Raw genomic sequence first — 23,540 nt, 5'->3', positions numbered from 1 at the left:
AATAGCAGGTAGTCAGGATGATACCTGGTGAGATAGCGTGTACTCAGATGTTACCTGGTGACATAGGAGGTCGTAGGATGATACCTGGTGAGATAGCGGGTAGTCAGGGTGTTACTTGGTGCGATAGCGGGTAGTCAGGGTGTTACTTGGTGAGATAGCGGATAGTCAGGAGGTTACCTGGTGAGATAGCTGATAGTCAGGAGGTTACCTGGTGAGATAGCGGGTAGTCAGGGTGTTACTTGGTGAGATTGCGGGTAGGCAGGATGTTACCTGGTGAAATAGTAGGTAGTTAGGTGGTACCTGGTGGGATACCGGATAGCCAGGAGATTACCTAGTGAGATAGCAGGTAGTCAGGAGGTTACCTGGTGAGAAAGCGGGTAGTCGTGGTGTTACCTGGTGAAGTAGCGGGTAGTCAGGAGGATACCTGGTGAGATAGCGGACAGTCAGGAGGTACCTGGTGGTATAGCAGTTGGTCAGGAGGTACCTGGTGGGATAACGGGAAGTTAGAATGTTACCTGGTGGAATAGCAGGTCATCAGGGTGATACCTGGTGAGATAGCGGGTAGTCAGGATGTTACCTGGTGAGATAGCGGGTAGTCAGGGTGTTACCTGGTGAAATACCAGGTAGTCAGGATGATACCTGGTGCGATAGTGAGATAGCGGGTAGTCAGGATGTTACCTGTTGAAATATGAGGTCGTAGGATTATGCCTGGTGAGATAAGTGGGTAGTCAGGAGGATACCTGATGAGATGGTGGGAAGTCAGGATGTTACTTGGTGAGATAGCGGGTAGTCAGGAGGTAACCTGGTGAAATAACGGATTGTTATGGGCAAGACGTTTCCAGAACCCCAAAATATATCATGGAGTTCAACCAACCTCACCCTTTAATGGATTTGTTGCTTTTCCTAGCACACGGCTGGTCCATTAGGTGTGGGATTACAATTATGGATGCGTGGGTTTTTAAACACAAAACACTGTTTATTCCATGAACTCAACTTAACATCTTAAATAAACATTGGATCTCTTAACACCCCTTACTTCAAAGATAACTCAGAAAATATTGCAACAGTAAATATCTCCTTAAAATGTTCCTTCAAACTCCCAAGAGACTTAACACCTTTAAACAAAATCACATCAGGTTAAAGGCTTCACTATTCACATGACACACTCGGTGAGTCATCCTTCTATCTGGTGTTTTTACCACATAATTCACCTCACTTAATTACCTTTCAATCTGATACGGTCCACAAAACCTAGCTTTTAAAGGCTCCCCTACCACTGGTAACAACCCTAAAACTTTATCCCCACTGGCAAGACTACGAACTTTGGATTTCTTGTCCGCTACCCGTTTCATCACATTTTGTGCAACTTTCAAATGTTGTCTAGCCAATTCACCTGCTCTATTTAATCGTTCCCTAAAATTTGACACGTAATCCAATAGTGTAATTTCCGATTTCCCACCCACCAATTTTTCCTTAATCAATTTAAGTGGTCCTCTTACCTCATGACCAAGAATTAGTTCAAAAGGACTAAATTTGGTAGACTCATTAGGTGCATCCCTAATTGCAAACAATACGAATGGGATTCCTTTATCCCAATCCTCTGGAAACTCTTGACAATACGCCCTCAACATTGTCTTTAATGTCTGATGCCACCTTTCTAACGCTCCCTGCGATTCTGGATGGTACGCAGTTGATTTAAATTGTTTTATTCCTAAGCTATCTATAACTTCTTTGAATAACTTTGAAGTAAAATTCATTCCTTGATCCAATTGAATTTCTGTGGGTAGTCCATATCTAATAAAGAATTTAAGTAACTCCTCCACAATCCTTTTAGCTGTAATATTACGTACTGGAATGGCCTATGGAAACCTAGCAGACACATCCATTATAGTCAAAAGATATTGATTCCCACTTTTTGTTTTAGGAAGCGGTCCTATACAATCGATTAGGACCCTTGTAAAAGGTTCTTCAAAAGCTGGAATGGGTATTAAGGGCGCTGGTTTTATCACTGCTTGAGGTTTCCCTATCACTTGACATGTGTAACATGATTGACAAAATTTAACTCCATCTTTATGTAGTCCAGGCCAATAAAAATGTTTCTGGATTTTAGCTTGAGTTTTCCTTATTCCCAAATGACCTCCCACTGGTACCTTCTGTGCAACTCGCAACACCTCCTTTCTATACCCTACCGGCAATACTACTTGATGAACTTCTGCCCACTTTTCATCCGCCTACATATGTACAGGTCTCCATTTTCTCATCAAGACATAATTTTTACGGTAATAATACTCTGGTATACTCTCAGATTCCTCTTCCGTATATGCTTTCTGATATATCCGTTTTATTTCTACATCTTTCTGTTGTAACTCCACCAATTTTCCTGAACTAAAAATATCCCCCTCATCCTCCACCTGTTCTTGTTCTTTTTCAACCATCTGATCAAATATCGTTTCTGATAATTGCACTTCAAATTCATCTTCACTCTTTGATTTCTCCTCTTGTCGTAACCTGTGACTTTGCGACCTTGTTACTACACAATGCGGAAAAATCGCAGGATATTCATCCTTCAACCCTTCAGTTGACTGATTCTCCACTGGCTTATCAACCACAGTAGGCATCACTCCCACTTGCGATCCAGCTATGTCATTACCCAAAATAAACTGTATTCCTGGACAAGATAGTTTATCTATTACTCCTACTACCACTTCACCACTCTTCACTGGACTTTCCAACCTTACCTTATAAAATGGAACACTACTCCTCTCACCCTGAATTCCACATATCACCACCTTTTCTGGCAACATTCTTCCCAAACGACATAATTCCTCATCTCTTACCATTAAAGATTGACTAGCCCCTGTATCTCTTAAAATTGTGACTTCTTTACCTGCTCCTCTTGATACACCTGAGTAAACTTTACCCACACAAGTAAATTCTTTAAATACATCTGGCACCTTCTTAACAAATACTTCTTGAACAGGCTGTACAATCATTTGTACCTCCTTCGATTCCCTTGGGTGTTCCTTTACCACTCGAACAAACCCCATTGTCTTATCCTGTTTTACCACATCAGCCTTCCCAGTGCTTTTCTTCAACCACCAACACTGTGACTTTACATGGCCTAGGTTATTACAGTGAAAACATCTGAAACTTTTCATTTCTTTTCCACCCTCCTGGATTTCTTTTTTAATCTGAGGTACGCTCTCTTTACTGTCTCCCATCAGATCACCTTTACCTTTACCGCTTGAGTATTTCTCATGTCCCCAGTTTCTATCCCTCACCGGCTGAAACTGATGTCGGAAACCAATCTTTGATTTATGAACTAATTCATAATCATCTGCCATTTCCACTGTTAATCTCACAGTTTTAACCCTCTGTTCTTCCACATGAGTTCTCACTACATCAGGAATTGAATTTTTAAACTCCTCCAAAAGTATCATTTCTCTGAGAGCTTCATACGTTTGGCCTATTTTCACAGCCCTTATCCGCCTATCAAAATTACTCTGTTTGAGCCTTTCAAACTCCATGTATGTTTGACTAAATTCTTTCCTTAAATTCCTAAACCTTTGTCTGTAAGCTTCAGGCACTAGCTCATATGCACTTAAGATGGATTCCTTCACCTCCTCATACGTTCCAGATACCTCCTCCGGTAGTGATGCAAACACTTCACTAGCTCTACCTACCAGCTTTGTTTGAATCAGTAACACCCACATGTCCTGTTGCTAACTTTTGGTTGGCTCTTAATTCGTAATTTTCTCTGTTTAACCTTTGCTCTAGAGTCGCCAGGTATCTTTATGATACCGCCACGAGGTTCAAGTTCAAGTACTGATCAATAACTCAATACACCAATTTGTAAGATCAAATCAAAACACATTTATTATATACAGCAAGTCACTACCTATGCATATAACTCTACTTTCTAGACTATTTCTATCACTAAAAGGCCTATACTTAGCTTTGGAATTGGCCCACCAGGTCAGGGGAACAAGTGGCCTTTGGTTCAGGTCCTGAGTCTGCAGGATTCAAAAGCCGGTATGGACTTGTAACTAGGAGCGCCTATCTCGTAGCGAGCGTTGACTGGAGACTTACTTGGTTGGTGCGGCAGCTGGGCAGTTCACTCTCAGGGGCTGATTCGCATTGTTGAGTGACCCTGCCAAGAAGGATGATTTGAACTTGGGGACTCTATTTTATAGTCCCATGGGGCTTCCCGCCCCTTTGGGCGGACCCCGTACCTGGTTCCAAGTGATTGGACTACGTTCCAATCACTTGGATCGATTTCTCCAATACTGGAGCCGTTCCCTGATCGCTGGGCGGTCCCTGAGTGTCCGTTGGACTTCCTTTGTCTTGGCTACTGCTTGCGCCGATGAGTCTGGCTTGGCCTTATTCACCTTAAATGGTTTTGATTGTTCCCGGGGATCGCTCATTAGTATGCAGATGGCTGTGAGTATCAGTGCTGTCTGGGCTTCTGCAAGTTCTAATACACAGGAGACTTTGCACTTGCTAGTTTTTCCTGGCTTGGCTGAATTTCCCTGCATTCTTTGCGGATCTCCATTTTAAGTCGGGAAGTGGCCAACCCAGGTGGCTACACTCCTGTGGCCATTTCATTTGTTTAGCTACCTTCTCAAATGAAATGAAAAAGGCTTCCACTTCCTTCTCGTCAAACCTTGGCAATGCTTGGACATATTTAAATAAATTCTCACCAAGCCTTCGACTATGACGCTCTGTCTCATTATCCTTATCACTGTCATCCAACTGTACGTTTCCCTGTACATCTGCCAATTTTAACTGATTGTCATGTTTCATGGCCATTTTCTGAAGTTCAAACTCTCTCTCTTTATCTTTTTCCCTGATCTGTATCTCCCTTTGTTTGTCTTTTTGTTCTGCTAGGGCTATTCTTTTCTCCTTTCTTCTCTCTCCTTTTCTTTTTCCTCTCTCTCTCTTTCTCTTTCTTTTTCCTCTCTCTCTCTTTCCTCTCTCTCTTCCTTCTCTTTCTTTTTCCTCTCTCTCACTCTCGTATGCCAGCCGCTTTAATTCTTTCTCATGTTCCATTTGTTTAATTTGCAACTGAATTTTTGCCATTTCCAATGAGTCAAACTCTACCTCAGGCAACTTTAAATGCTTAACCACCGCCATAATTACCTCATCTTTTCACATTTTGTCAGGTAATGTTAACTGCAATGTTCTTGCCAAATCTAACAGTCTGCATTTTGTTTCTGTCCGTAAAGTACTACGTGTGACATTCTCCACCACCCAAAACTTCTGAGCCTCTGAAAGAGCCATTGTTCACAACACTCTCCCCATTTAAACTAAAATACCACACCGGAAAAGCAACAATCTTTCACTGTCTTTCAGTTCACAAAAGCCAATCCAATAGATAGACTTTAATCCTCCTCGAGCCCCCAATTGTTATGGGCGAGGTGTTTTCAGAACCCCAAAATGTATTATGGAGTTCAACCAACCTCTCCCTTTAATGGATTTGTTGCTTTTCCTAGCACACGTCTGGTCCCCTAGGTGTGGGATTACAATTTTGGACACGTGGGTTTTTAAACACATGAGATACCCTCAATTACGAATCAGGAGAGGAATTTGATAATACAAAGGCTTTAATAACCAGATTACATCAAGATGGACAGCGGTCTAAAGCCGGAGAAGCTCAATTTGGACGCTCGGTCGCCGGAAGCCACTGAAATTTTTTAATACTGGCTCCGGTGCTTTGGTGCCTATCTGAATTTCTCAGAGACTGAAGTTGACGGACCTCGCAAGCTGAGCTTACTACATGCCAGGGGTGAGCCACCGACTATCCTCCGTGATCGAGAAAGCTACAACGTACGAAACGGCGGTCAAAATCCTACAAAAGCGCTTCGTAAAGCCGATAAACGAGGTACATGCCAGGCATTTGCTCTCGACCTGCCGCCAGCGCTCCAGGGAAACGCTAGATGAATACTTGGAGAGACTCACCGCACTCGCCAGGAACTGCGACCATAAAGAGGTGACGGCAGAAGTCCATATGAACTGACATATTCGTGATGCTTTCGTGTCCGGTATCCGATCCACGTACATCCGGCAGCGGCTCCTAGAAGACGGAGCGAAGGACCGCCAAGGCACGGTAATGCTCACCTCTTCCCTGGAAGCGACCCACCATAATCTCCGCACGTACTCCGCGGACCTTGCGAACCCCTCTCGATCTCCTCCAGACTCGGCCACGCTTCAGGTCTGCGCCATGCAGCGACCCGCTCACACCGGGGGCCCCCAATGCTATTTCTGTGGCAAGGCCAGCACTCATGCCAGCGTTGCCCGGCCCGCTCCGCTATCTGCGGCGAACGCGGAAAGAAGGGGCTTTCCTTTGACGCGAAGGTCTGCCTGGCTGGGCCCAAAGGCCAGAAACAAAAGTCTCATGGGACCCAGAAATCGAACTCCCGGGACCATAGGCCCCGCAACGCGGCCGCGCGGTGGCCGGACACGCCTACTTCCGACGCGTCATCGGCCTTGTGCGCGTCATGGGGCGGCCATCTTGGCGGCGAACTTCAATATCCAAAATGTGCGACCGACGGCGACGGCCATTTTGCGAGTCCGATTCAACCGAGGACTCTGACTGCCCGCAACTAGGAGTGATCATGTTCGATCAATCTCGGCTGAAGCACCTGCGAAACTCAATGGTGCAGGTTCAGATCAATGGCCGCGACACCCCCTGCCTTTTTGACTCCGGGAGCACAGGGAGTTTTATCCATCCAGACACGGCAAGACGCTGCTCCCTGTGCACCTATCCCGTCTCCCAAACTATCGCCCTCGCACCTGGGTCTCATTCGGTCCAAATCACGGGGTATTGTGTCTCGAACCTCGCTATCCAAGGCGCCAAATACGCCCGTTTTAAACTTTATGTCCTCCCTCACCTCTGCGCCCCCGTGCTGCTCGGTCTGGACTTCCAGTGCAGCCACCGAAGCCTGACCCTGAAGTTCGGCGGAACCCTGCCCCCACTCACGTTATGTAGCCTGGCGACACTCAAAGTTGTACCACCCCCCTCTTCACGAACCTCACCCCCGACTGTAAGCCCGTCACCACCAGGAGTCGGCGGTACAGTGCCCAAGACATGACTTTCATCAAGTCAGAGGTTCAGCGGCTACTAAAAGAAGGGGTCATAGAGGCTAGCAACAGCCCTTGGAGGGCACAAGTACTGGTAGTCCGCTCCGGGGAAAAACAAAGTGGACGGTGGACTATAGCCAGACCATAAACCGCTTTACGCAACTCGATGCGTACCCACTTCCCCGCATAGCAGAAATGGTGAACCAAATCGCCCAGTATCGAGTATTCTCCACGGTCAACCTAAAATCGGCCTATCATCAACTCCCTATCCGCCCAGAGGATCGCCCCTATACGGCCTTCGAAGCAGCCGGTCGGCTCTTCACTTCCTCAGGGTCCCTTTCGGTGTCACAAACGGAGCCTCAGTTTTCCAAAGGGCAATGGATCAAATGGTGGACCAGTACGGCTTACGGGCTACATACGCGTACTTGGACAACGTCACCATCTGCAGCCATGACCAGCAGGGCCATGACGAAAACCTGAGGAAGTTCCTCCAGACCTCCCGGGCCCTCAATCTGACATACAAGAAAGAGAAATACGTGTTCCACACAGCCCGGCTAGCCATCCTCGGCTACGTCGTGGAAAATGGGGTCCTAGGGCCAGACCCCGACCGCATGCGCCCCCTTAAGGAACTTCCCCTCCCCGTAGCCACAAGGCACTCAAACGGTGCCTGGGGCTCTTTTCCTATTCTGCCCAGTGGATCCCCAGATATGCGGACAGAGCCCGACCACTCATTAAGACCACGGTTTTTCCCCTGACGGCTAAGGCTCAGTCGGCCTTCAGTCGTATCAAGGCCAATATCATTAAGGCCGCCATGCACGCGGTGGACGTAACCATTCCCTTCCAGGTAGAAAGCGACGCATCAGACGTCTCCCTGGCTGCTGCCCTCAACCAGGCGGGCAGACCGGTAGCGTTCTTCTCCCGGACCCTCACCGCCTCAGACATTCGACACTCCGCAGTCGAGAAGGAGGCACAAGCCATAGTGGAGGCTGTGCGGCACTGGAGGCACTACCGAGCCAGTAGGAGGTTCGCCCTCGTCACCGACCAACGGTCGGTCGCCTTTATGTTCGATAACGCACAATGGGGCAAAATAAAGAATGATAAAATTCTGAGGTGGAGGATCGAACTCTCCACCTACCCATACGATATTACATATCGTCTGCTGAAGCTCAACGAGTCCCCAGATGCCCTGCCCCACGGCACATGCGCCAATGCGCAGAAAGACCGTCTGCGGGCCATCCACGATGACCTCTGCCACCCGGGGGTCACCCGGCTTGCCCATTTTACCAAGTCCTGCAACCTACCTTACTCCGCCGAGGAGGTCAAGGCCATGACCAAGGCTTGCCAGATCTGTGCGGAGTGCAAACCGCACTTCTATCGACCAGACAAGGCTCACCTGGTAAAGGCCTCTGGGCCCTTTGAGCGACTAAGCGTGGACTTCAAAGGGCCCCTCCCGTCCACCAACCGCAACACCTACCTCCACACTGTCATCGGCGAATTCTCCCGCTTCCCATTCACTGTCCCCTGCCCCAATATGACCTCGGCCTCCGTAATCAAGGCACTGCACAGCATCTTCACCCTGTTTGGTTTCCCCGCTTATATCCACAGCGACCGGGGTACATCGTTCATGAGCGATGAGCTGCGTCAGTATCTGCTCAACAAGGGCATCGCCTCGAGCAGAACGACCAGCTATAACCCGCGGGCAAACGGGCAGGTGGAGAGGGAGAACGCAACAGTTTGGAAGGCTGTTCTTCCAGCCCTACGGTCAAGAAGTCTCCCAATCGCCCGCTGGCAGGAGGTCCTACCCGATGCCCTACACTCCATTAGGTCGCTCCTGTGTACGGCCACGAATGAGACCCCTCACAACCGTTTGTTTGTCTTCCCCAGGAAGTCCACCTCTGGGGTCTCGCTTCCACGTTGGCTGACGACTCCAGGACCAGTTCTACTCCGGAGGCACGTGAGGAGCCATAAGACAGATCCACTGGGCGAGAGGGGTCCAACTACGACACGCAAACCCTCAATACGCCGACGTCGAGCACCCCGACGGCAGGCAGGACACCGTTTCCCTGCAAGACCTGGCACCCGCTGGCTCGCCCACCGATGGCCCACTTCCACCGACGTTCCCCTCCCCGCACCGGCGGTCGACTCCAGTCTTTTGGGTGGTCTGATTGCCCTTGTCGATGTTCTAAGCTCCGGCGGTGGTGCGGCGGATACGGTCGTCCTCGGTGGTGGTATATCTGGGAGCACGGTTGTCTGAGCCTTTGCCAGCGTTAGAGCAGGGGGGGTATCCGGGGTGACTAGGGTGATTGGTGCCGGCGCCAGCTGGGGGGAGGGGGCGCAATGGGGGGGGCGCTGTCGGAGTCGACCGCCGGTGCGGGGAGGGGAGCGTCGATGGAAGGGGGGGAGCGTCGGTCTAAACAATCTCAATCAAGCTGCTGTATTGCAAATCTATGCTAAACAAAGGCTTACGGCTAAATTGATTCCAGCAGAACTGATGAGATTGGACCTTTAACCGGCGGACTTTGTTATGTCCTGGACCCGTTGTAAAATACCACAGATAATAAATCACCATAGCAACAAGAAAAAGCAGAGTCAGTTTATATTGTGTAAACTGAGAGAAAACTAGTGACATGTCAATGATGTAGGGTGTAGATGTGGGAATCCACTGTTGGCAAGTCACCCATATAAGAGGTTCAATGTTAAAAGCACTTTTAAAAGCTGTCAGAAATAAAAGTTCAAAGGCACAGTTACAGTAAGACTGCTCAAACCTCGTCTTTTATTTCCTGTGTACTCCTACCCCATCAGGAACACTGCTAATTATCTGCTACCTCACCAGGCATCCTCCTGACGACCCGCTATCTCACCAGGTAACCTCCTGACTATCCGCTATCCCACCAGGTACCACCTGACTATCCGCTATCCCACCAGTTATCCTCCTGACAACCCGCTATCTCACCAGGTAACCTCCTGACTACCCGCTATCTCACCAGGTAACGTCCTGACTACACGCTATCTCACCAGTAACATCCTCACGACCCGCTATCTCACCAGGTAACATCCTGACTATCCGCTATTTCACCAGATAACATCCTGACGCTCCGTTATCTCACCAGGTAACATCCTGACTACCCGCTACCTCACCAGGTATCCGCCTGACTATCCGCTATTTCACCAGGTAACATCCTGACTATCCACTATTTCACCAGGTTACCTCCTGACTACCCGCTATCTCACCAGGTAACATTCTGACTACCCGCTATCCCACCAGGTATCCTCCTGACTATCTGCTATCCCACCAGGTATCCTCCTGACTATCTGCTATTTCACCAGGTACCTCCTGACTACCCGCTATCTCACCAGGTAACATCCCCACTGCCCGCTATCTCACCAGGTACCACCTGACTAACTGCTATTTTACCAGGTATCACCCTGATGACCTGCTGTTTCACCAGGTAACATCCTGACTACCCGTTATCCCACCAGGTATCATCCTGACTATCCGCTATCCCACCAGTTATCCTCCTGACAACCCGCTATCTCACCAGGTAACCTCCTGACTACCCGCTATCTCACCAGGTAACGTCCTGACTACACGCTATCTCACCAGTAACATCCTCACGACCCGCTATCTCACCAGGTAACATCCTGACTATCCGCTATTTCACCAGATAACATCCTGACGCTCCGTTATCTCACCAGGTAACATCCTGACTACCCGCTACCTCACCAGGTATCCGCCTGACTATCCGCTATTTCACCAGGTAACATCCTGACTATCCACTATTTCACCAGGTTACCTCCTGACTACCCGCTATCTCACCAGGTAACATTCTGACTACCCGCTATCCCACCAGGTATCCTCCTGACTATCTGCTATCCCACCAGGTATCCTCCTGACTATCTGCTATTTCACCAGGTACCTCCTGACTACCCGCTATCTCACCAGGTAACATCCCCACTGCCCGCTATCTCACCAGGTACCACCTGACTAACTGCTATTTTACCAGGTATCACCCTGATGACCTGCTGTTTCACCAGGTAACATCCTGACTACCCGTTATCCCACCAGGTATCATCCTGACCAACCGTTATACCACCAGGTACCTCCTGACTACCCGCTATTTCACCAGGTATCCTCCTGACTACCCGCTATCTCACCAGGTAATCTCCTGACTACCCGCTATTTCACCAGGTAACATCCCCACTGCCCGCTATCTCACCAGGTAACATCCTGACTACCCGCTATCTCACCAGGTAATATCCTGACTACCCGTTATCCCACCAGGTATCCTCCTGACCAACCGTTATACCACCAGGTACCTCCTGACTACCCGCTATCTCATCAGGTAATCTCCTGACTACCCGCTATTTCACCAGGTAACATCCCCACTGCCCGCTATCTCACCAGGTACCACCTGACTAACTGCTATTTTACCAGGTATCACCCTGATGACCTATTTCACCAGGTAACATCCTGACTACCCGCTACCTCTCCAGGTATCCTCCTGACTATCCTGTCATGTGAGAGTACTTTTAAGACATGGATGTTTAAGCAATGTACCTTTAAGAAAACAGTGATGTCAGAGAGTGGGTGGGGCTTAGGTCAGGTCAGCCATTTTGCAGTTGAATTTTGCAGATTTTTAGTTTCAGTTTAAAAACAGCTTGTGTGTGTGTCTGTCTTTTGCAGTGAGCTGGCTCTCTCCCTTGAAAGACTATCTCTGGATTATTTGGGTGATTTAAACTTAGAATAGTGAAGCCTTTAACCTGATGTGATTTTTTTTAAAGGTGTTAAGTCTCTTGGAAGTTTGAAGAAACATTTTAAGGAATTATTTACTGTTGCAATATTTTCTGAGTTATCTTTGAAGTAAGGGGTGTTAAAAGATCCAATGTTTATTTAAGATGTCAAGTTGAGTTCATGGAATAAACAGTGTTTTGTGTTGTGATGAATGATATCTGTATACATATGTATCTTTAATGCGTAGGCCCCTTTAAGACCGGGTTTGGAACCCTGGGGGATTACGCCTCCGGCTCCGCTTCCAGGAAGCTGTATATAAGGTTACGTTCAGTAGGCAGCGTGCAGTGAGCACACTTCTCAGCAGCTGTCAGGTTTTCTGGTTATTAAAGCCTTTGCTCAGAAAATATTTTCTGATTTATTTTCTGAGCAAAGGCTTTAATAACCAGAAAACCAGACAGCTGCCGAGAAGTGTGCTCACTGTACGCTGCCTACTGAACGTAACCTTATATACAGCTTCCTGGTGGCGGAGCCGGAGGCAGAATCCCCCAGGGTTCCAAACCCGGTCTTAAAGGGGCCTACGCATTAAAGGTACATATGTATACAGATATCATTCATCACAACACAAAACACTGTTTATTCCATGAACTCAACTTAACATCTTAAATAACCATTGGATCTTTTAACACCCCTTACTTCAAAGATAACTCAGAAAATATTGCAACAGTAAATAATTCCTTAAAATGTATCTTCAAACTTCCAAGAGACTTAACATCTTTAAACAAAATCACATCAGGTTAAAGGCTTCATTATAAGTTTAAACCACCCAAATGATCCAGAGATAGTCTTTCAAGGGAGAGATCCAGCTCACTGCAAAAGACAGACACACACACAAGCTGTTTTTAAACTGAAACTAAAAATCTGCAAAATTCAACTGCAAAATGGCTGACCTGACCTCAGCCCCACCCACTCTCTGACATCACTGTTTTCTTAAAGGTACATTGCTTAAACATCCATGTCTTAAAAGTACTCTCACATGACAGGATAGTCCAGAGGATACCTGGAGAAGTAGCGGTTAGTCAGGATGTTACCTGGTGAAATAGCAGGTCATCAGGGTGATACCTGGTAAAATAGCAGTTAGACAGGTGGTACCTGGTGAGATAGCGGGCAGTGGGGATGTTACCTGGTGAAATAGCGGGTAGTCAGGAGATTACCTGGTGAGATAGCGGGTAGTCAGGAGGTACCTGGTGGTATAACGGTTGGTCAGGAGGATACCTGGTGGGATATCGGGTAGTCAGGATGTTACCTGGTGAAATAGCAGGTTGTCAGGGTGATTTCTGGTGTGATAGCGGGTAGTCAGGATGTTACCTGGTGAGATTAGCGGGCAGTGGGGATGTTACCTGGTGAAATAACGGGTAGTCAGGAGATTACCTGGTGAGATAGCGGGTAGTCAGGAGGATACCTGGTGAAATAGCGGGTAGTCAGGAGGTACCTGGTGGTATAGCGGCTGGTCAGGAGGATATCTGGTGAGATAACGGGTAGTCAGGATGTTACCTGGTGAAATAGCAGGTCATAGGATAATACCTGGTGAGAAAAGTGGGTAGTCAGGAGATTACCTGGTGAAATAGCGGATAGTAAGGAGGATACCTGGTGGGATAGCAGATAGTCAGGAGGATACCTGGTGGGATAGCGGGTAGTCAAGATGTTACCTGGTGAGATAGCGGGTAGTCAGAATGTTACCTGGTGAGATAGCGGGTAGTCAGGAGGCAACCTGGTGAGGTTGCGGAGCGTCAGGATGTTATCTGGTGAAATAGTGGATAGTCAGGAGGATAACTGGTGGGATAGCGGATAGTCAGGTGGTACCTGGTGGGATAGCGGATAGTCAGGAGGTTACCTGGTGAGATAGCGGGTCGTCGGGAGGATACCTGGTGAGTTAGCGGATAATTAGCAGTGTTCCTGATGGGGTAGGAGTACCCAGGAAATAAAAGGCAAGGTTTGAGCAGTCTTACTGTAACTGTGCCTTTGAACTTTTATTTCTGACAGCTTTTAAAAGTGCTTTTAACATTGAACCTCTTATATGGGTGACTTGCCAACAGTGGATTCCCACATCTATCCCTACATCATTGACATGTCACTAGTTTTCTCTCAGTTTACACAATATAAACTGACTCTGCTTTTTCTTGTTGCTGTGGTGATTTATTATCTGTGGTATTTTACAACGGGTCCAGGACATAACTAAGTCAGCCGGTTAAAGGTCCAATCTCATCAGTTCTGCTGGAATCAATTTAGCCGTAAGCCTTTGTTTAGCATAGATTTGCAATACAGCAGCTTGATTGAGATTGTTTAGGGGACAATGATCATGCTATCAAAACGTTTGGTTAGCCAGGTTTTTCAGAGTAAAATAATTAATGGGAGGGGGCGGTGTGGGATGGGGGTTCCAGTTTCAGCAAGTGCAGGGAAGTGGGAATAGCTAAATTGCTCTTGCCAGCACAAACACAATGGGCCAAATGGCCTCCTGTGTTAGAAATACTTTATTATTCTATTACCGTATCCAGTTCATTGAACAATGACTTTCGTTGTCATAATGCCATATGATCAAATAAGCAAAATGTAATCAGTAAGGTGAACTCCAGATTGTGAGGAATATGGGATCTGATACTCGGAATGTCTGATGATACCAAATCAGAAATAATATCCAATACATGAACAACTTGCATTTATGTAATGCCTTTAATGTGATAAAACAATCCAAGCACAGGGTCCAAAATTCAGAAAAAGGCACTAAATGGTTTCTTAAATGCACTCAGAAAATGCTGGAAATACACAGCAGCCCTAGCAGCGTCTGTGGAGAGAGATTCTACATCTACAGTATTTTGCTTTTGGATTAATTGGTTTATTTTAATTTCTGGGCTTTTAAAATGTATTTCACTGTGTTGCTCTTGTCAGATGGTGCATGCAATACTGCAATTTTTAGAAGTTTATGTGAAAAGTGTAAAATAATAATTGTCCCATTTGGATCTCTGAAAATATCTTGTCATTATTGTAACTGATATTCCATTTCCTTTCTTTCCCTCCAGATTAAAGTAACATCAGCTTATTACTCAACTAACAGGAATTCTGACAGCAGAAAGGTAAGACTCTAGTTTCATTACTTAATAGTTTACAATTCAGAGAGTGCTATGAATTAAATGAAGAAGTAGCCGTTCGCTAGGAAGAGATAAAGCAATCATTATCATATTTGATCGATGGAATCATCAAAATTGTTACAGCAAAGAAGGAGGCCATTCAGCCCATTGAGTCCTGTGTATGATTCCTCTCATTTTTAGAATGAAATGCCGCATTTCACTCCCTTTCAATCCATTTGTATTCTGAGTAACAAAATAAATCTGTTCCAAGAAATGATGCAGAAAACAATCTGTATTTTAAGAAGAATAGCAGTGATTTTTATTGCCAGTTTACTTTTAAAAGCAGATCATTTTTAAATGATTTGTTTTTATGTGTTATGTGGTGCCACAATGACGTGCTGTGCTGTCAGACAATGTAAGTGGCCCACGTGCCTCATGAATTTAGACCGGGTGGTTGCTCTGAATCCAGGAACACATGGAAAAAATAGACTTGGAGATGTTCATGGGCAGCAACTGGTGAGACAGTAAAATAACACTCACGAGACCCACGGGGATGACCCAATCGATCCTCCTGTGGGGCTCATGGAATAGGAGGTCCCGCCTAAGGGGCGGAGGCCCAGCCGCTGGGGCTCGTTGAACCAAGTACTTAAAAGACAGCCAGGAATGGGACCGGCTTGATCAGTAGTCCCGGCTGGGACTTGTGCTGAATGCCACGTTGTTTAACCTTCTCAGAACTCCTGAAAATATTGTACTGGCAAAGAGGAAAAACTACAGTTGCGATTCTGGACTCCTGGACCACGTTTGAATTCCTCAGCACAAGAGCAAGATTCGGGCAAGTTTAAAAATGCTGCTTTTTGGGAGATTTGAGGCTTTCAATGCAGATGTAGAAGATTGGGTGTGCTGAACGGTTGCGGTATTTTTTCCAGGTGAATGCGATTACAGGAGACGGCGGACAAAAGGTAATACTCCTGACCACCTGTAGAGCCCCAATCCTTAGTGTTATCAAAAGCCTTACCCACCTGGTGGCCCCAGACTGAAAGACCTTTGATGAGCTAGTAGCACTTGTGGCAGATCATTACAGTCCCAAACCGTCGGGTGATAGTGCAGAGACACAGGTTCAACGTGGTCAGGCGAACGCTGGGGGAGTCAGTCACGGAATTCCTGACATGCATACACACGTTAGCTGAGCATTGCGACTATGGCCCATCCCTTCCAGAGATGCTGTGAGACCACCTCATGCTGGCGAGTAATCCCCCCCCAAGAGCAGAACCTATGAGATCCAGTTGGCACCCAAGCAGCATCGTGGTCAGACCCATTAGCCAAGAGCCACTGCAGCCTGATGGGATATCTCTTCTGAGCTCTAGGAGGATGACTCTCAGTGATGCTGCACCTGTGGTCGCTGGAACCGTGAGGACTGGGAATGCCGGAACCGCCAGGGAGCACTTCGCCCTGGTGGGGGGACATGTCTACCCAGAGTCAGGGCTTTATGCTTAGCACAACCTGAAGAGGATGATTGCATGCAACTAAGTTGCATTACGGCCCACATGAAGATGACCATCCAGGTAAATGGCCACCCACGAGAGATGGAAATGGACACAGTGGCTGCTGTCTCGGTCATTGGACAACAAACTTACCAGAAAGTCAGTACAGGGATGCAGCACCTGACCTACAGGACACGAGGGCATGATTGCCGACATATACCGGAGAGCCATTGTATATCATTGGAACAACAACGGTTGCCTATGGGCAACAATCAGTTTGCCTGCCACTGATAGTGGATCAGGGGCCAGGACCGTGACTGTTGCAGAGGCTCCGCCTAGATTGGCAGCAGATTTTTTAAATGGGTATAAGCGGTTTGTACTAGGTCCTGGGAAAATACCCAGAAATTTTCCAAGATGAATTGAGGAAAACAAAGAGAGTCATGGCCAAAGTTCACATGGACCCAGAAGCCCAACCCAAGTATTTTGGGCCCGCCCGGTTCCATATGCCCTGCTGTTGAAAGTGGACAATGAGGTCAGCCAGCTGGAAAACTTGGAGATTATTCACCCAGTTCAATTCGCGGAGTGGGCAGCTACAGTAATCCTGGTGTTGAAGCCAGACTAGAGTATCAGGTAGACCAGTGCGGTTTGAACCCAGTGGAGGAGAAGGTTCGAGCTTTCAAGCAAGCCAGAGAATATGACAGAGCTACGGTCATTCCTAAGGCTCATAAACTATTCCGGAAACTTCATTATGAATCTGGCAACCATATTGGCACCGCTTCATGCACTCTTAAAGAAATATCAGAAATGAGCATGGAGAGCGCTGCAAGAAGTGGCATTTTCCAAAGCAAAACTGCAACTGTCGTCCTCTGGGCTGCTAACACATTACGATCTTTCCAGATCGCTCCTAATCACATGCGATGCCCCCCATATGGTTTTGGGCAGTGTTGTCCCACCAGGTGAACGACGGAACAGAGAGACCAATAACTGATGCATCGAGAACCTTGGCCGACGCAGAGCACCATTAAACCCAGATTGAAAAGGAAGGACTGGCTGTGATCTTCGCAGTGAAAAGTTCTATCAATGCATTTATGGGTGGCACTTTTCAATCATCACGGACTACGAACCATTACTCTGCCTTTTCAAGGAAGTTAAGGCGATGCCACCGATAGCATAGACCAGGATCCAAAGATTGGTACCATTGTTGGTGGTTTATGAGTATGCCTTTGAGTATCGCCCAGGCGAACAAATTGCGCATGCAGATGCCCTATGACGACTCTCATTGCAGACATGCCCATCCTCTCCACCTGTAGTGGTCGAAGTTGTATTAATGCTAAATTTTACGACACCTTGCCGGTCACAACCTCGCAAATCTGTGTGCAGATGCGAAAGGACCCCACGTTGGCAAAGTTGCACCATGTCATCCAAAATGGGGAAATAGGAAAAACTGCCTGAAGAACTGCAGGTTTTCACAACTAAGCAACAGGAGATTAGCGTTGAAGACGGAATTCTCTGTGTGGAGCCCGTGTTCTGGTCCCAAGACAAGGCAGGAAAGTCATACTGCAGGACCTGCACAATGGACATCCGGGGTGTCCAAAATGAAGATGCTCGCCAGATGTTATGTGTGGTGGTCGGGGCTCAATGGTGACATCGAGAGGTTGGTGAAGCAGTGTACGGCATGTCAAGCTCCCGCCATCAGAATTACTTTGTCACTGAGAGTGGCCTGGCCGGCCAGTGTGGTTACATGCTGACTTTGCCGGACCGATGCTTTTACTACTTATCAACACCCACTTAAAATCGATAGCTGTATACTGCATGCCATACATCACTTCACATTGAGCAGCTCCGCCAGTCGTTTAGTGTCCATAGTATCCCGGGGGTTCTCTCTACTGATAACAGCACTCTTTCACCAGCGAGGAATTGTCGAAGTTCATGCAGGCGAATGGAGTGAAACACAGTCGGACCGCCCCGCAATACCCTTCTTCAAATGGCCTGGCTGAGCAGGCGGTATAGACTTTAAGAGGGGCATAAAGAGACACATTGAGATGGAATTGCCGCGTTTCCTGTTCAACTATTGGACCATGCCGCATATAACCCACCGGGATAGCACCAGCAGAATTACTGATGGACCGAAGACTATGAACCCATCTAAGCCTAACGTTTCCAAATCTTAGTAGGAAGATGGAAAAGAAACAAGGTCTCCAGGAAAAGTACCTCAACCACCAGAAGCAGAACAGAGGGTTCAAGCCAGGAGGGGACACTGTGTACATTCAGAATTTTGGGGATGGTGCCCAGTGGACACCGGGGACCGTAGTAGAGAAGACCGGACCAGTTTCTTATTTGGTCAAAACCAAAGAGAGAACGGTACACAAACACATGGACCATCTCAAAGGCAGGGAAACCGCACCAGAGCCAGCCCTTCAAGATGAATCAGTCCCTCTTGACCATCATCCATAGGCCAAAGTTTGACCAGGACAGACTGCCAACAACAACCCCCAGACGATCGGCACGGAAGTGACGTTTCCTGACACGTTACACATCCTCCAACTCAGCCCCACAACCGCTGGAAAGATAGCAGTGGGCAAAGCTGCGAAGGAGACCTTCTCCACCTTCAATGACAGAAGAACTTACGGGAGGGATGTAATAACCTTCACGAGACCCACGGCGATGACCCAATTGATCTCCCCGTGGGGCTTGTGGAATACGAGCTCTCCTGCTGCGGGGCCAAGGCTTAGCAGCTAGGGCTCATGAACCAAGTACTAAAAAGCCAGCCAGGATTGGGACCAGCATGATCGGTAGTCCCGGATGGGACTGATGTGCTTGCTGTATGCGGCGTTATGGCTTTTACTGTTTGCCTACATAAACCTTTGTAGTAGCATTCTTCCTGCTAATACCACATTGCTGTTTGAACTAAAATCAAACAAGACTGGTTCAGTGAATAATGGTTAACACTGTTTGAACTTTTACATACAAGGAACAGGATTCCAGCAGGCAGTCAGCCTAGGAAAGAATTCTGCGGGTATCTTGGCTTTCATTGTGTGTTGCCATAGTTTTGATGGGTACAGAATGTTTAGGTGCAGCTGCAGAGCTTCATCTGTTCCTTGGAAGTTTTTTACAGTGATAACATGAATGGTTGTTCCGGTGGTAACAACTTCCATGTTGCTCCGCCAAGCATTACCTTCTAATACAGAGATTGAAACAGGCCATTCCAATCTAACCCACTGCTCTTCAGGAGCACCACTCAGTCTCAGAACAAAGGCTTTTCACTGGAAATAAGCACACAAAAAAAATGGAAATTGGAACAAAAGCAGAAAATGTTGGTGTTATCCTTCTTATCCCTTCTTCACCCTTAGGATTGAGGGTGACTTCTGTGTGTTTTCTTGGTAAGTTATGGAAGACATTGAGCATCTGACTCCAGTAAGAGACCTAGCTGACAGCAAATATCTTTCCTTGAAAGTACTTTTATTTACATAAATAACTATACATAAGATTTCAGAACATCAGAACAACCTCTCACTCATCTCTCTCTCTCTCTCTGAGTGACCTCATTATGATGCACATGCTCCCTAGCTATTATTAATGGTAGTGTTAACCCTTTATAGCTTCCACTCCAGATCATTGAGTTCAGAGAAGGATTACCAGAAAGCGTGATCTGAAGACTCGACCATATGTGGGGCAGGCAGTGTGTGAAGGGTTGGCTAGATGGGTGGTTCAGAGATTTGTGCACTCCTTCAGACACCTCAACTTCGCCTCTTGCACGTTTCCAACAAAGACTCTCGAAGTGGGGCAGTGGCGGAAGCATATGGGAGTGGAGGGAGTGTCGGTGTGGGCTCCAATTTGTGGGAATCACCGGTTTGTGGTTTGTCCCGGGGAGGATGGATGGGGGGTTTTCGGAGGTGGCAGAGAGCAGGGATCGAGAGGCTGAGGGATCTGTTTATTGATAGGAGCTTTCACTGTTTGGAGGATTTGGAGGAGTTTGAGTGTCCGGGAGGGAATGGGTTTCGGTCACTACAGGTAAGGGATTCTGTGCGAAGGCAGGTTTCAACCTTTCCGCTTCTACCGCCACAGAAGATACAGGATAAGGTAGTTTCTAGAACGGGGGTGGGGAGGGGAAGGTATCGGAAATCGAGAAAGAACTTAGGGAGTGGAAGGAAACCCAGATAGATGAGATAAAACATAAATGGGAAGATGAGCAGGATAAGGAGTTGGAGGCGGGTCTGTGGGACGATGCTCTGAGCTGAGTCAACACGTCCTCATCATGTGCCAGGCTCAGCCTGATACAATTCAAGTTTGTTCACCGGGCACACATGAAGGTGGCCCGGATGAGCAGGTTTTGTGGGGTGGAGGACAGGTGTGTGAGGTGTGCAGGACGGCCCGCAAACCATGTCCACATGTTCTGGGCATGCCTGAAGCTTACGGGACTCTGGCAGGGATTTGTGGATGTCATGTCCACGGTACTAAAAACGAGGGTGGCGGCGAGTGCAGAGGTGGCGATTTTTGGACTGCCGGAAGACCCGTGAGCCCAGGGGGGTGAGAGAGGCTGACGTTTTGGCCTTTGCCTCCCTGGTGGCCCGGAGACAGCTATTACTAGTGGAGGAACTCGAAGCCCCCAAAATCAAGGATATGGGTTAGCAACATGCGGGGTTTCTCAGACTTGAGAAAATTAAGTTCGCCCTGAGAGGATCAACGTTAGGGTTCGTTCGGAGGTGGCAGCCGTTTATCGACTTCTTCGGAGAAAACTAAACTGTCAGCATATTCAATAAGGGAGGGGGTAGGGGGAGTTAGGCTATTTTTGGTCTAGATTAGGTGGGAACAGTGGGAGATGGAGGGATGTATTACGCGCTGAACTATGTTTACATTTGAATTTGTATCTTTTATTTTTTTAAACTATAAGTGCCTTAATAAAATGTTTGGGAAAAAAAAGTCTCTTGAAGTTCCAATGTGTTCCTGAATGAGCCGGCTCTATTTTGGTCAGTCATAAGACAGGATCACCCATCCCCACATCTGCGGGGATGTTTGGCCCCTTCAGGGATGCTTTGAGGACATTCCTATGGGTGGCACGGTAGCATAGTGGTTAGCATTATGCCTTCACAGCACCAGGGGCCCAGGTTCGACACCCGGCTTGGGTCTCTGTCTGTGCAGAGTTGGCACGTTCTCCCCGTCCCTGCATGGGTTTCCTCCAGGTACTCCAGTTTCCTCCCACAAGTCCCGAAAGACGTGCTTGTGAGGTGAATTGGATATTCTGAATTCTCCTTCCGTGTACCCGAACAGGCGACGGAGTGCGGCGACTGGGAGACTTTCACAGTAACTTCATTGCAGTGTTAATGTAAGCCTACTTGTGACACTAATAAAGATTATTATTATTATTGAAGTGTTTCGTTGCCCTCCTGGGAAACCCTGCCACGGTAGAGTTCTTCCTGGAGTAGTTGGCTTTGAGTGATATTAAAAGTTGATACCATACAGCAGATCAGGAAGCATTTGTGAAGAGAACAGAAGGTTCAAGGTTTCAATCGTGGCTCAAAATCTTCTTGTGTCTTCTCTCCACGGGCACACTATTTGCAACATCTTTCTGTTTGTTGGTTTGGTTTTACTCTGCACGCTGTCAGACTGGATTGAAGAGTTCTGTTCAACGAAGGTTAGTCAACTTTTGTAGAACAATAGAGAAGCTGGATATGACAAATATAGCTAGGTTTTCATATACAGAATTTTCAAATAGTTCCTTTTTCTCTCATTCCATATTTGTTAACGGCACATACAATGAATGTAATTTCCACATCAAGTTTCTGTCGAAGATAAAAAAAGGGTGTGTGCTGAGCATTCTTCCTGCTACTACCACATTACTGTTTATTGGCGTTTACTAAGAATAAATTGGTTGCTAGGCTTCCTACATTACAACAGAGAACAGTGCTGGGGCCTCAACATTTTACAATTTATATAAATGTCTTGGATGAAAGGTTAGTTGCTAAATTTGCTGACGACATAAAGATAGGTAGGAAAATTAATTGTAAAGAGGATGTAAGGAGGCTACAAACAGAGATAGGTTAAGTGAGTGGGCAAAGATCTGGGAAATGAAGTAAAATGTGGGCAAATGTAAAATAGTCCATTTTGGCAAGAAGAATAAAAAATAAACTTATTATCTAAATGCTGAGAGATTGCAGAGCTCTGAAATGCAGAGGCATCTGAGTGTCCTCGTGCATGAATCACAAAAGGCTAGTTATACAGGCACAGCAAGTAGTTAGGAAAACTAATAGGATGTAATTGTTTATTGCGAGGGGAATGGGTTACAAAAGTAGGAAGGTTATGCTTCAGGTGTGCAGGACATTGGTGAGACCACATCAGGAGTAGTGTGTACAGTATTTAATCAAATACATAAATTCATTAGAAATAGACTAATGAGGAAGGGTTGGAGAGGTTAGGCTTGTATCCACTAGAGTTTAAAAGAGTTAGAGGTAACTTGATTGAAATATATAAGATCCTGAGGGGTATTAACAGGATGGATGTAAAGAGGATGTTTCAAAGAACAAAGAACAGTACAGCACAGGAACAGGCCCTTCGTCCCTCTAAGTCTGTACCGGTCATGATACCAACCTTGGCCAAAACCCTCACCACTTCCTTGTGCCGTAACCCTCTGTACCGATTCTATCCATGTATTTGTCAAGATGCCTTTTGAATGCTTCCACAACGTCCCTTGGCAACGCGTTCCAGGCACTCAGCACCCTCTGCGCAAAAAGCCTGCCTCGGACATCTCCTCTAAACGTTGCCCCACGGACCTTAAACCTATGCCGACTGGTGACTGCCCATCCACTCTATCCATGCTCCCCATAATCTTGTAGACCTCTATCAGGTCACCCCTCGACCTCCGTTGTTATAATGAAAATAGTCCGAGTCTATTCAGCTTCTCCGCATGTCGTAGAATTTAGAATTAGGGGATCACTGCTTAAAAATAAGGGGTCGCTCACTTAAGAAGGAGATGAGAGGATTTTATTTCTCTGAGGGTCATGGGTCTCTGGAATTCTCTTCATCAAAAGGCAGTGGAAAGAGTCTTTGAATATTATTTTATAAATGTATTTTATTATAAACGTATGTAAAAAGAACAGTAACATACACAACAACACACTTAACAACCTC

General features: G+C 46.9%; 1 protein-coding gene across 2 annotated transcripts in view; it reads left to right on the top strand.

The window, feature by feature from the left end:
- vps8 (VPS8 subunit of CORVET complex) overlaps positions 1-23,540 on the top strand; it is a 1,010,867-nt gene that overhangs the window by 834,078 nt on the left and 153,249 nt on the right. For both annotated transcript variants that reach the window (XM_072480702.1, XM_072480693.1), the window contains exon 44: positions 14,887-14,940. In XM_072480702.1, coding sequence (XP_072336803.1) covers positions 14,887-14,940 — 54 coding nt within the window. The remainder of the gene's footprint in view (positions 1-14,886; positions 14,941-23,540) is intronic.

This window comes from Scyliorhinus torazame, chromosome 2 (assembly GCF_047496885.1).
Source record: "Scyliorhinus torazame isolate Kashiwa2021f chromosome 2, sScyTor2.1, whole genome shotgun sequence".
Taxonomy (NCBI): Eukaryota; Metazoa; Chordata; class Chondrichthyes; order Carcharhiniformes; family Scyliorhinidae; genus Scyliorhinus; species Scyliorhinus torazame.
The sequence above is the reverse complement of the archived record's forward strand: the minus strand, read 5'-3'. Positions and strand labels throughout refer to the sequence as shown.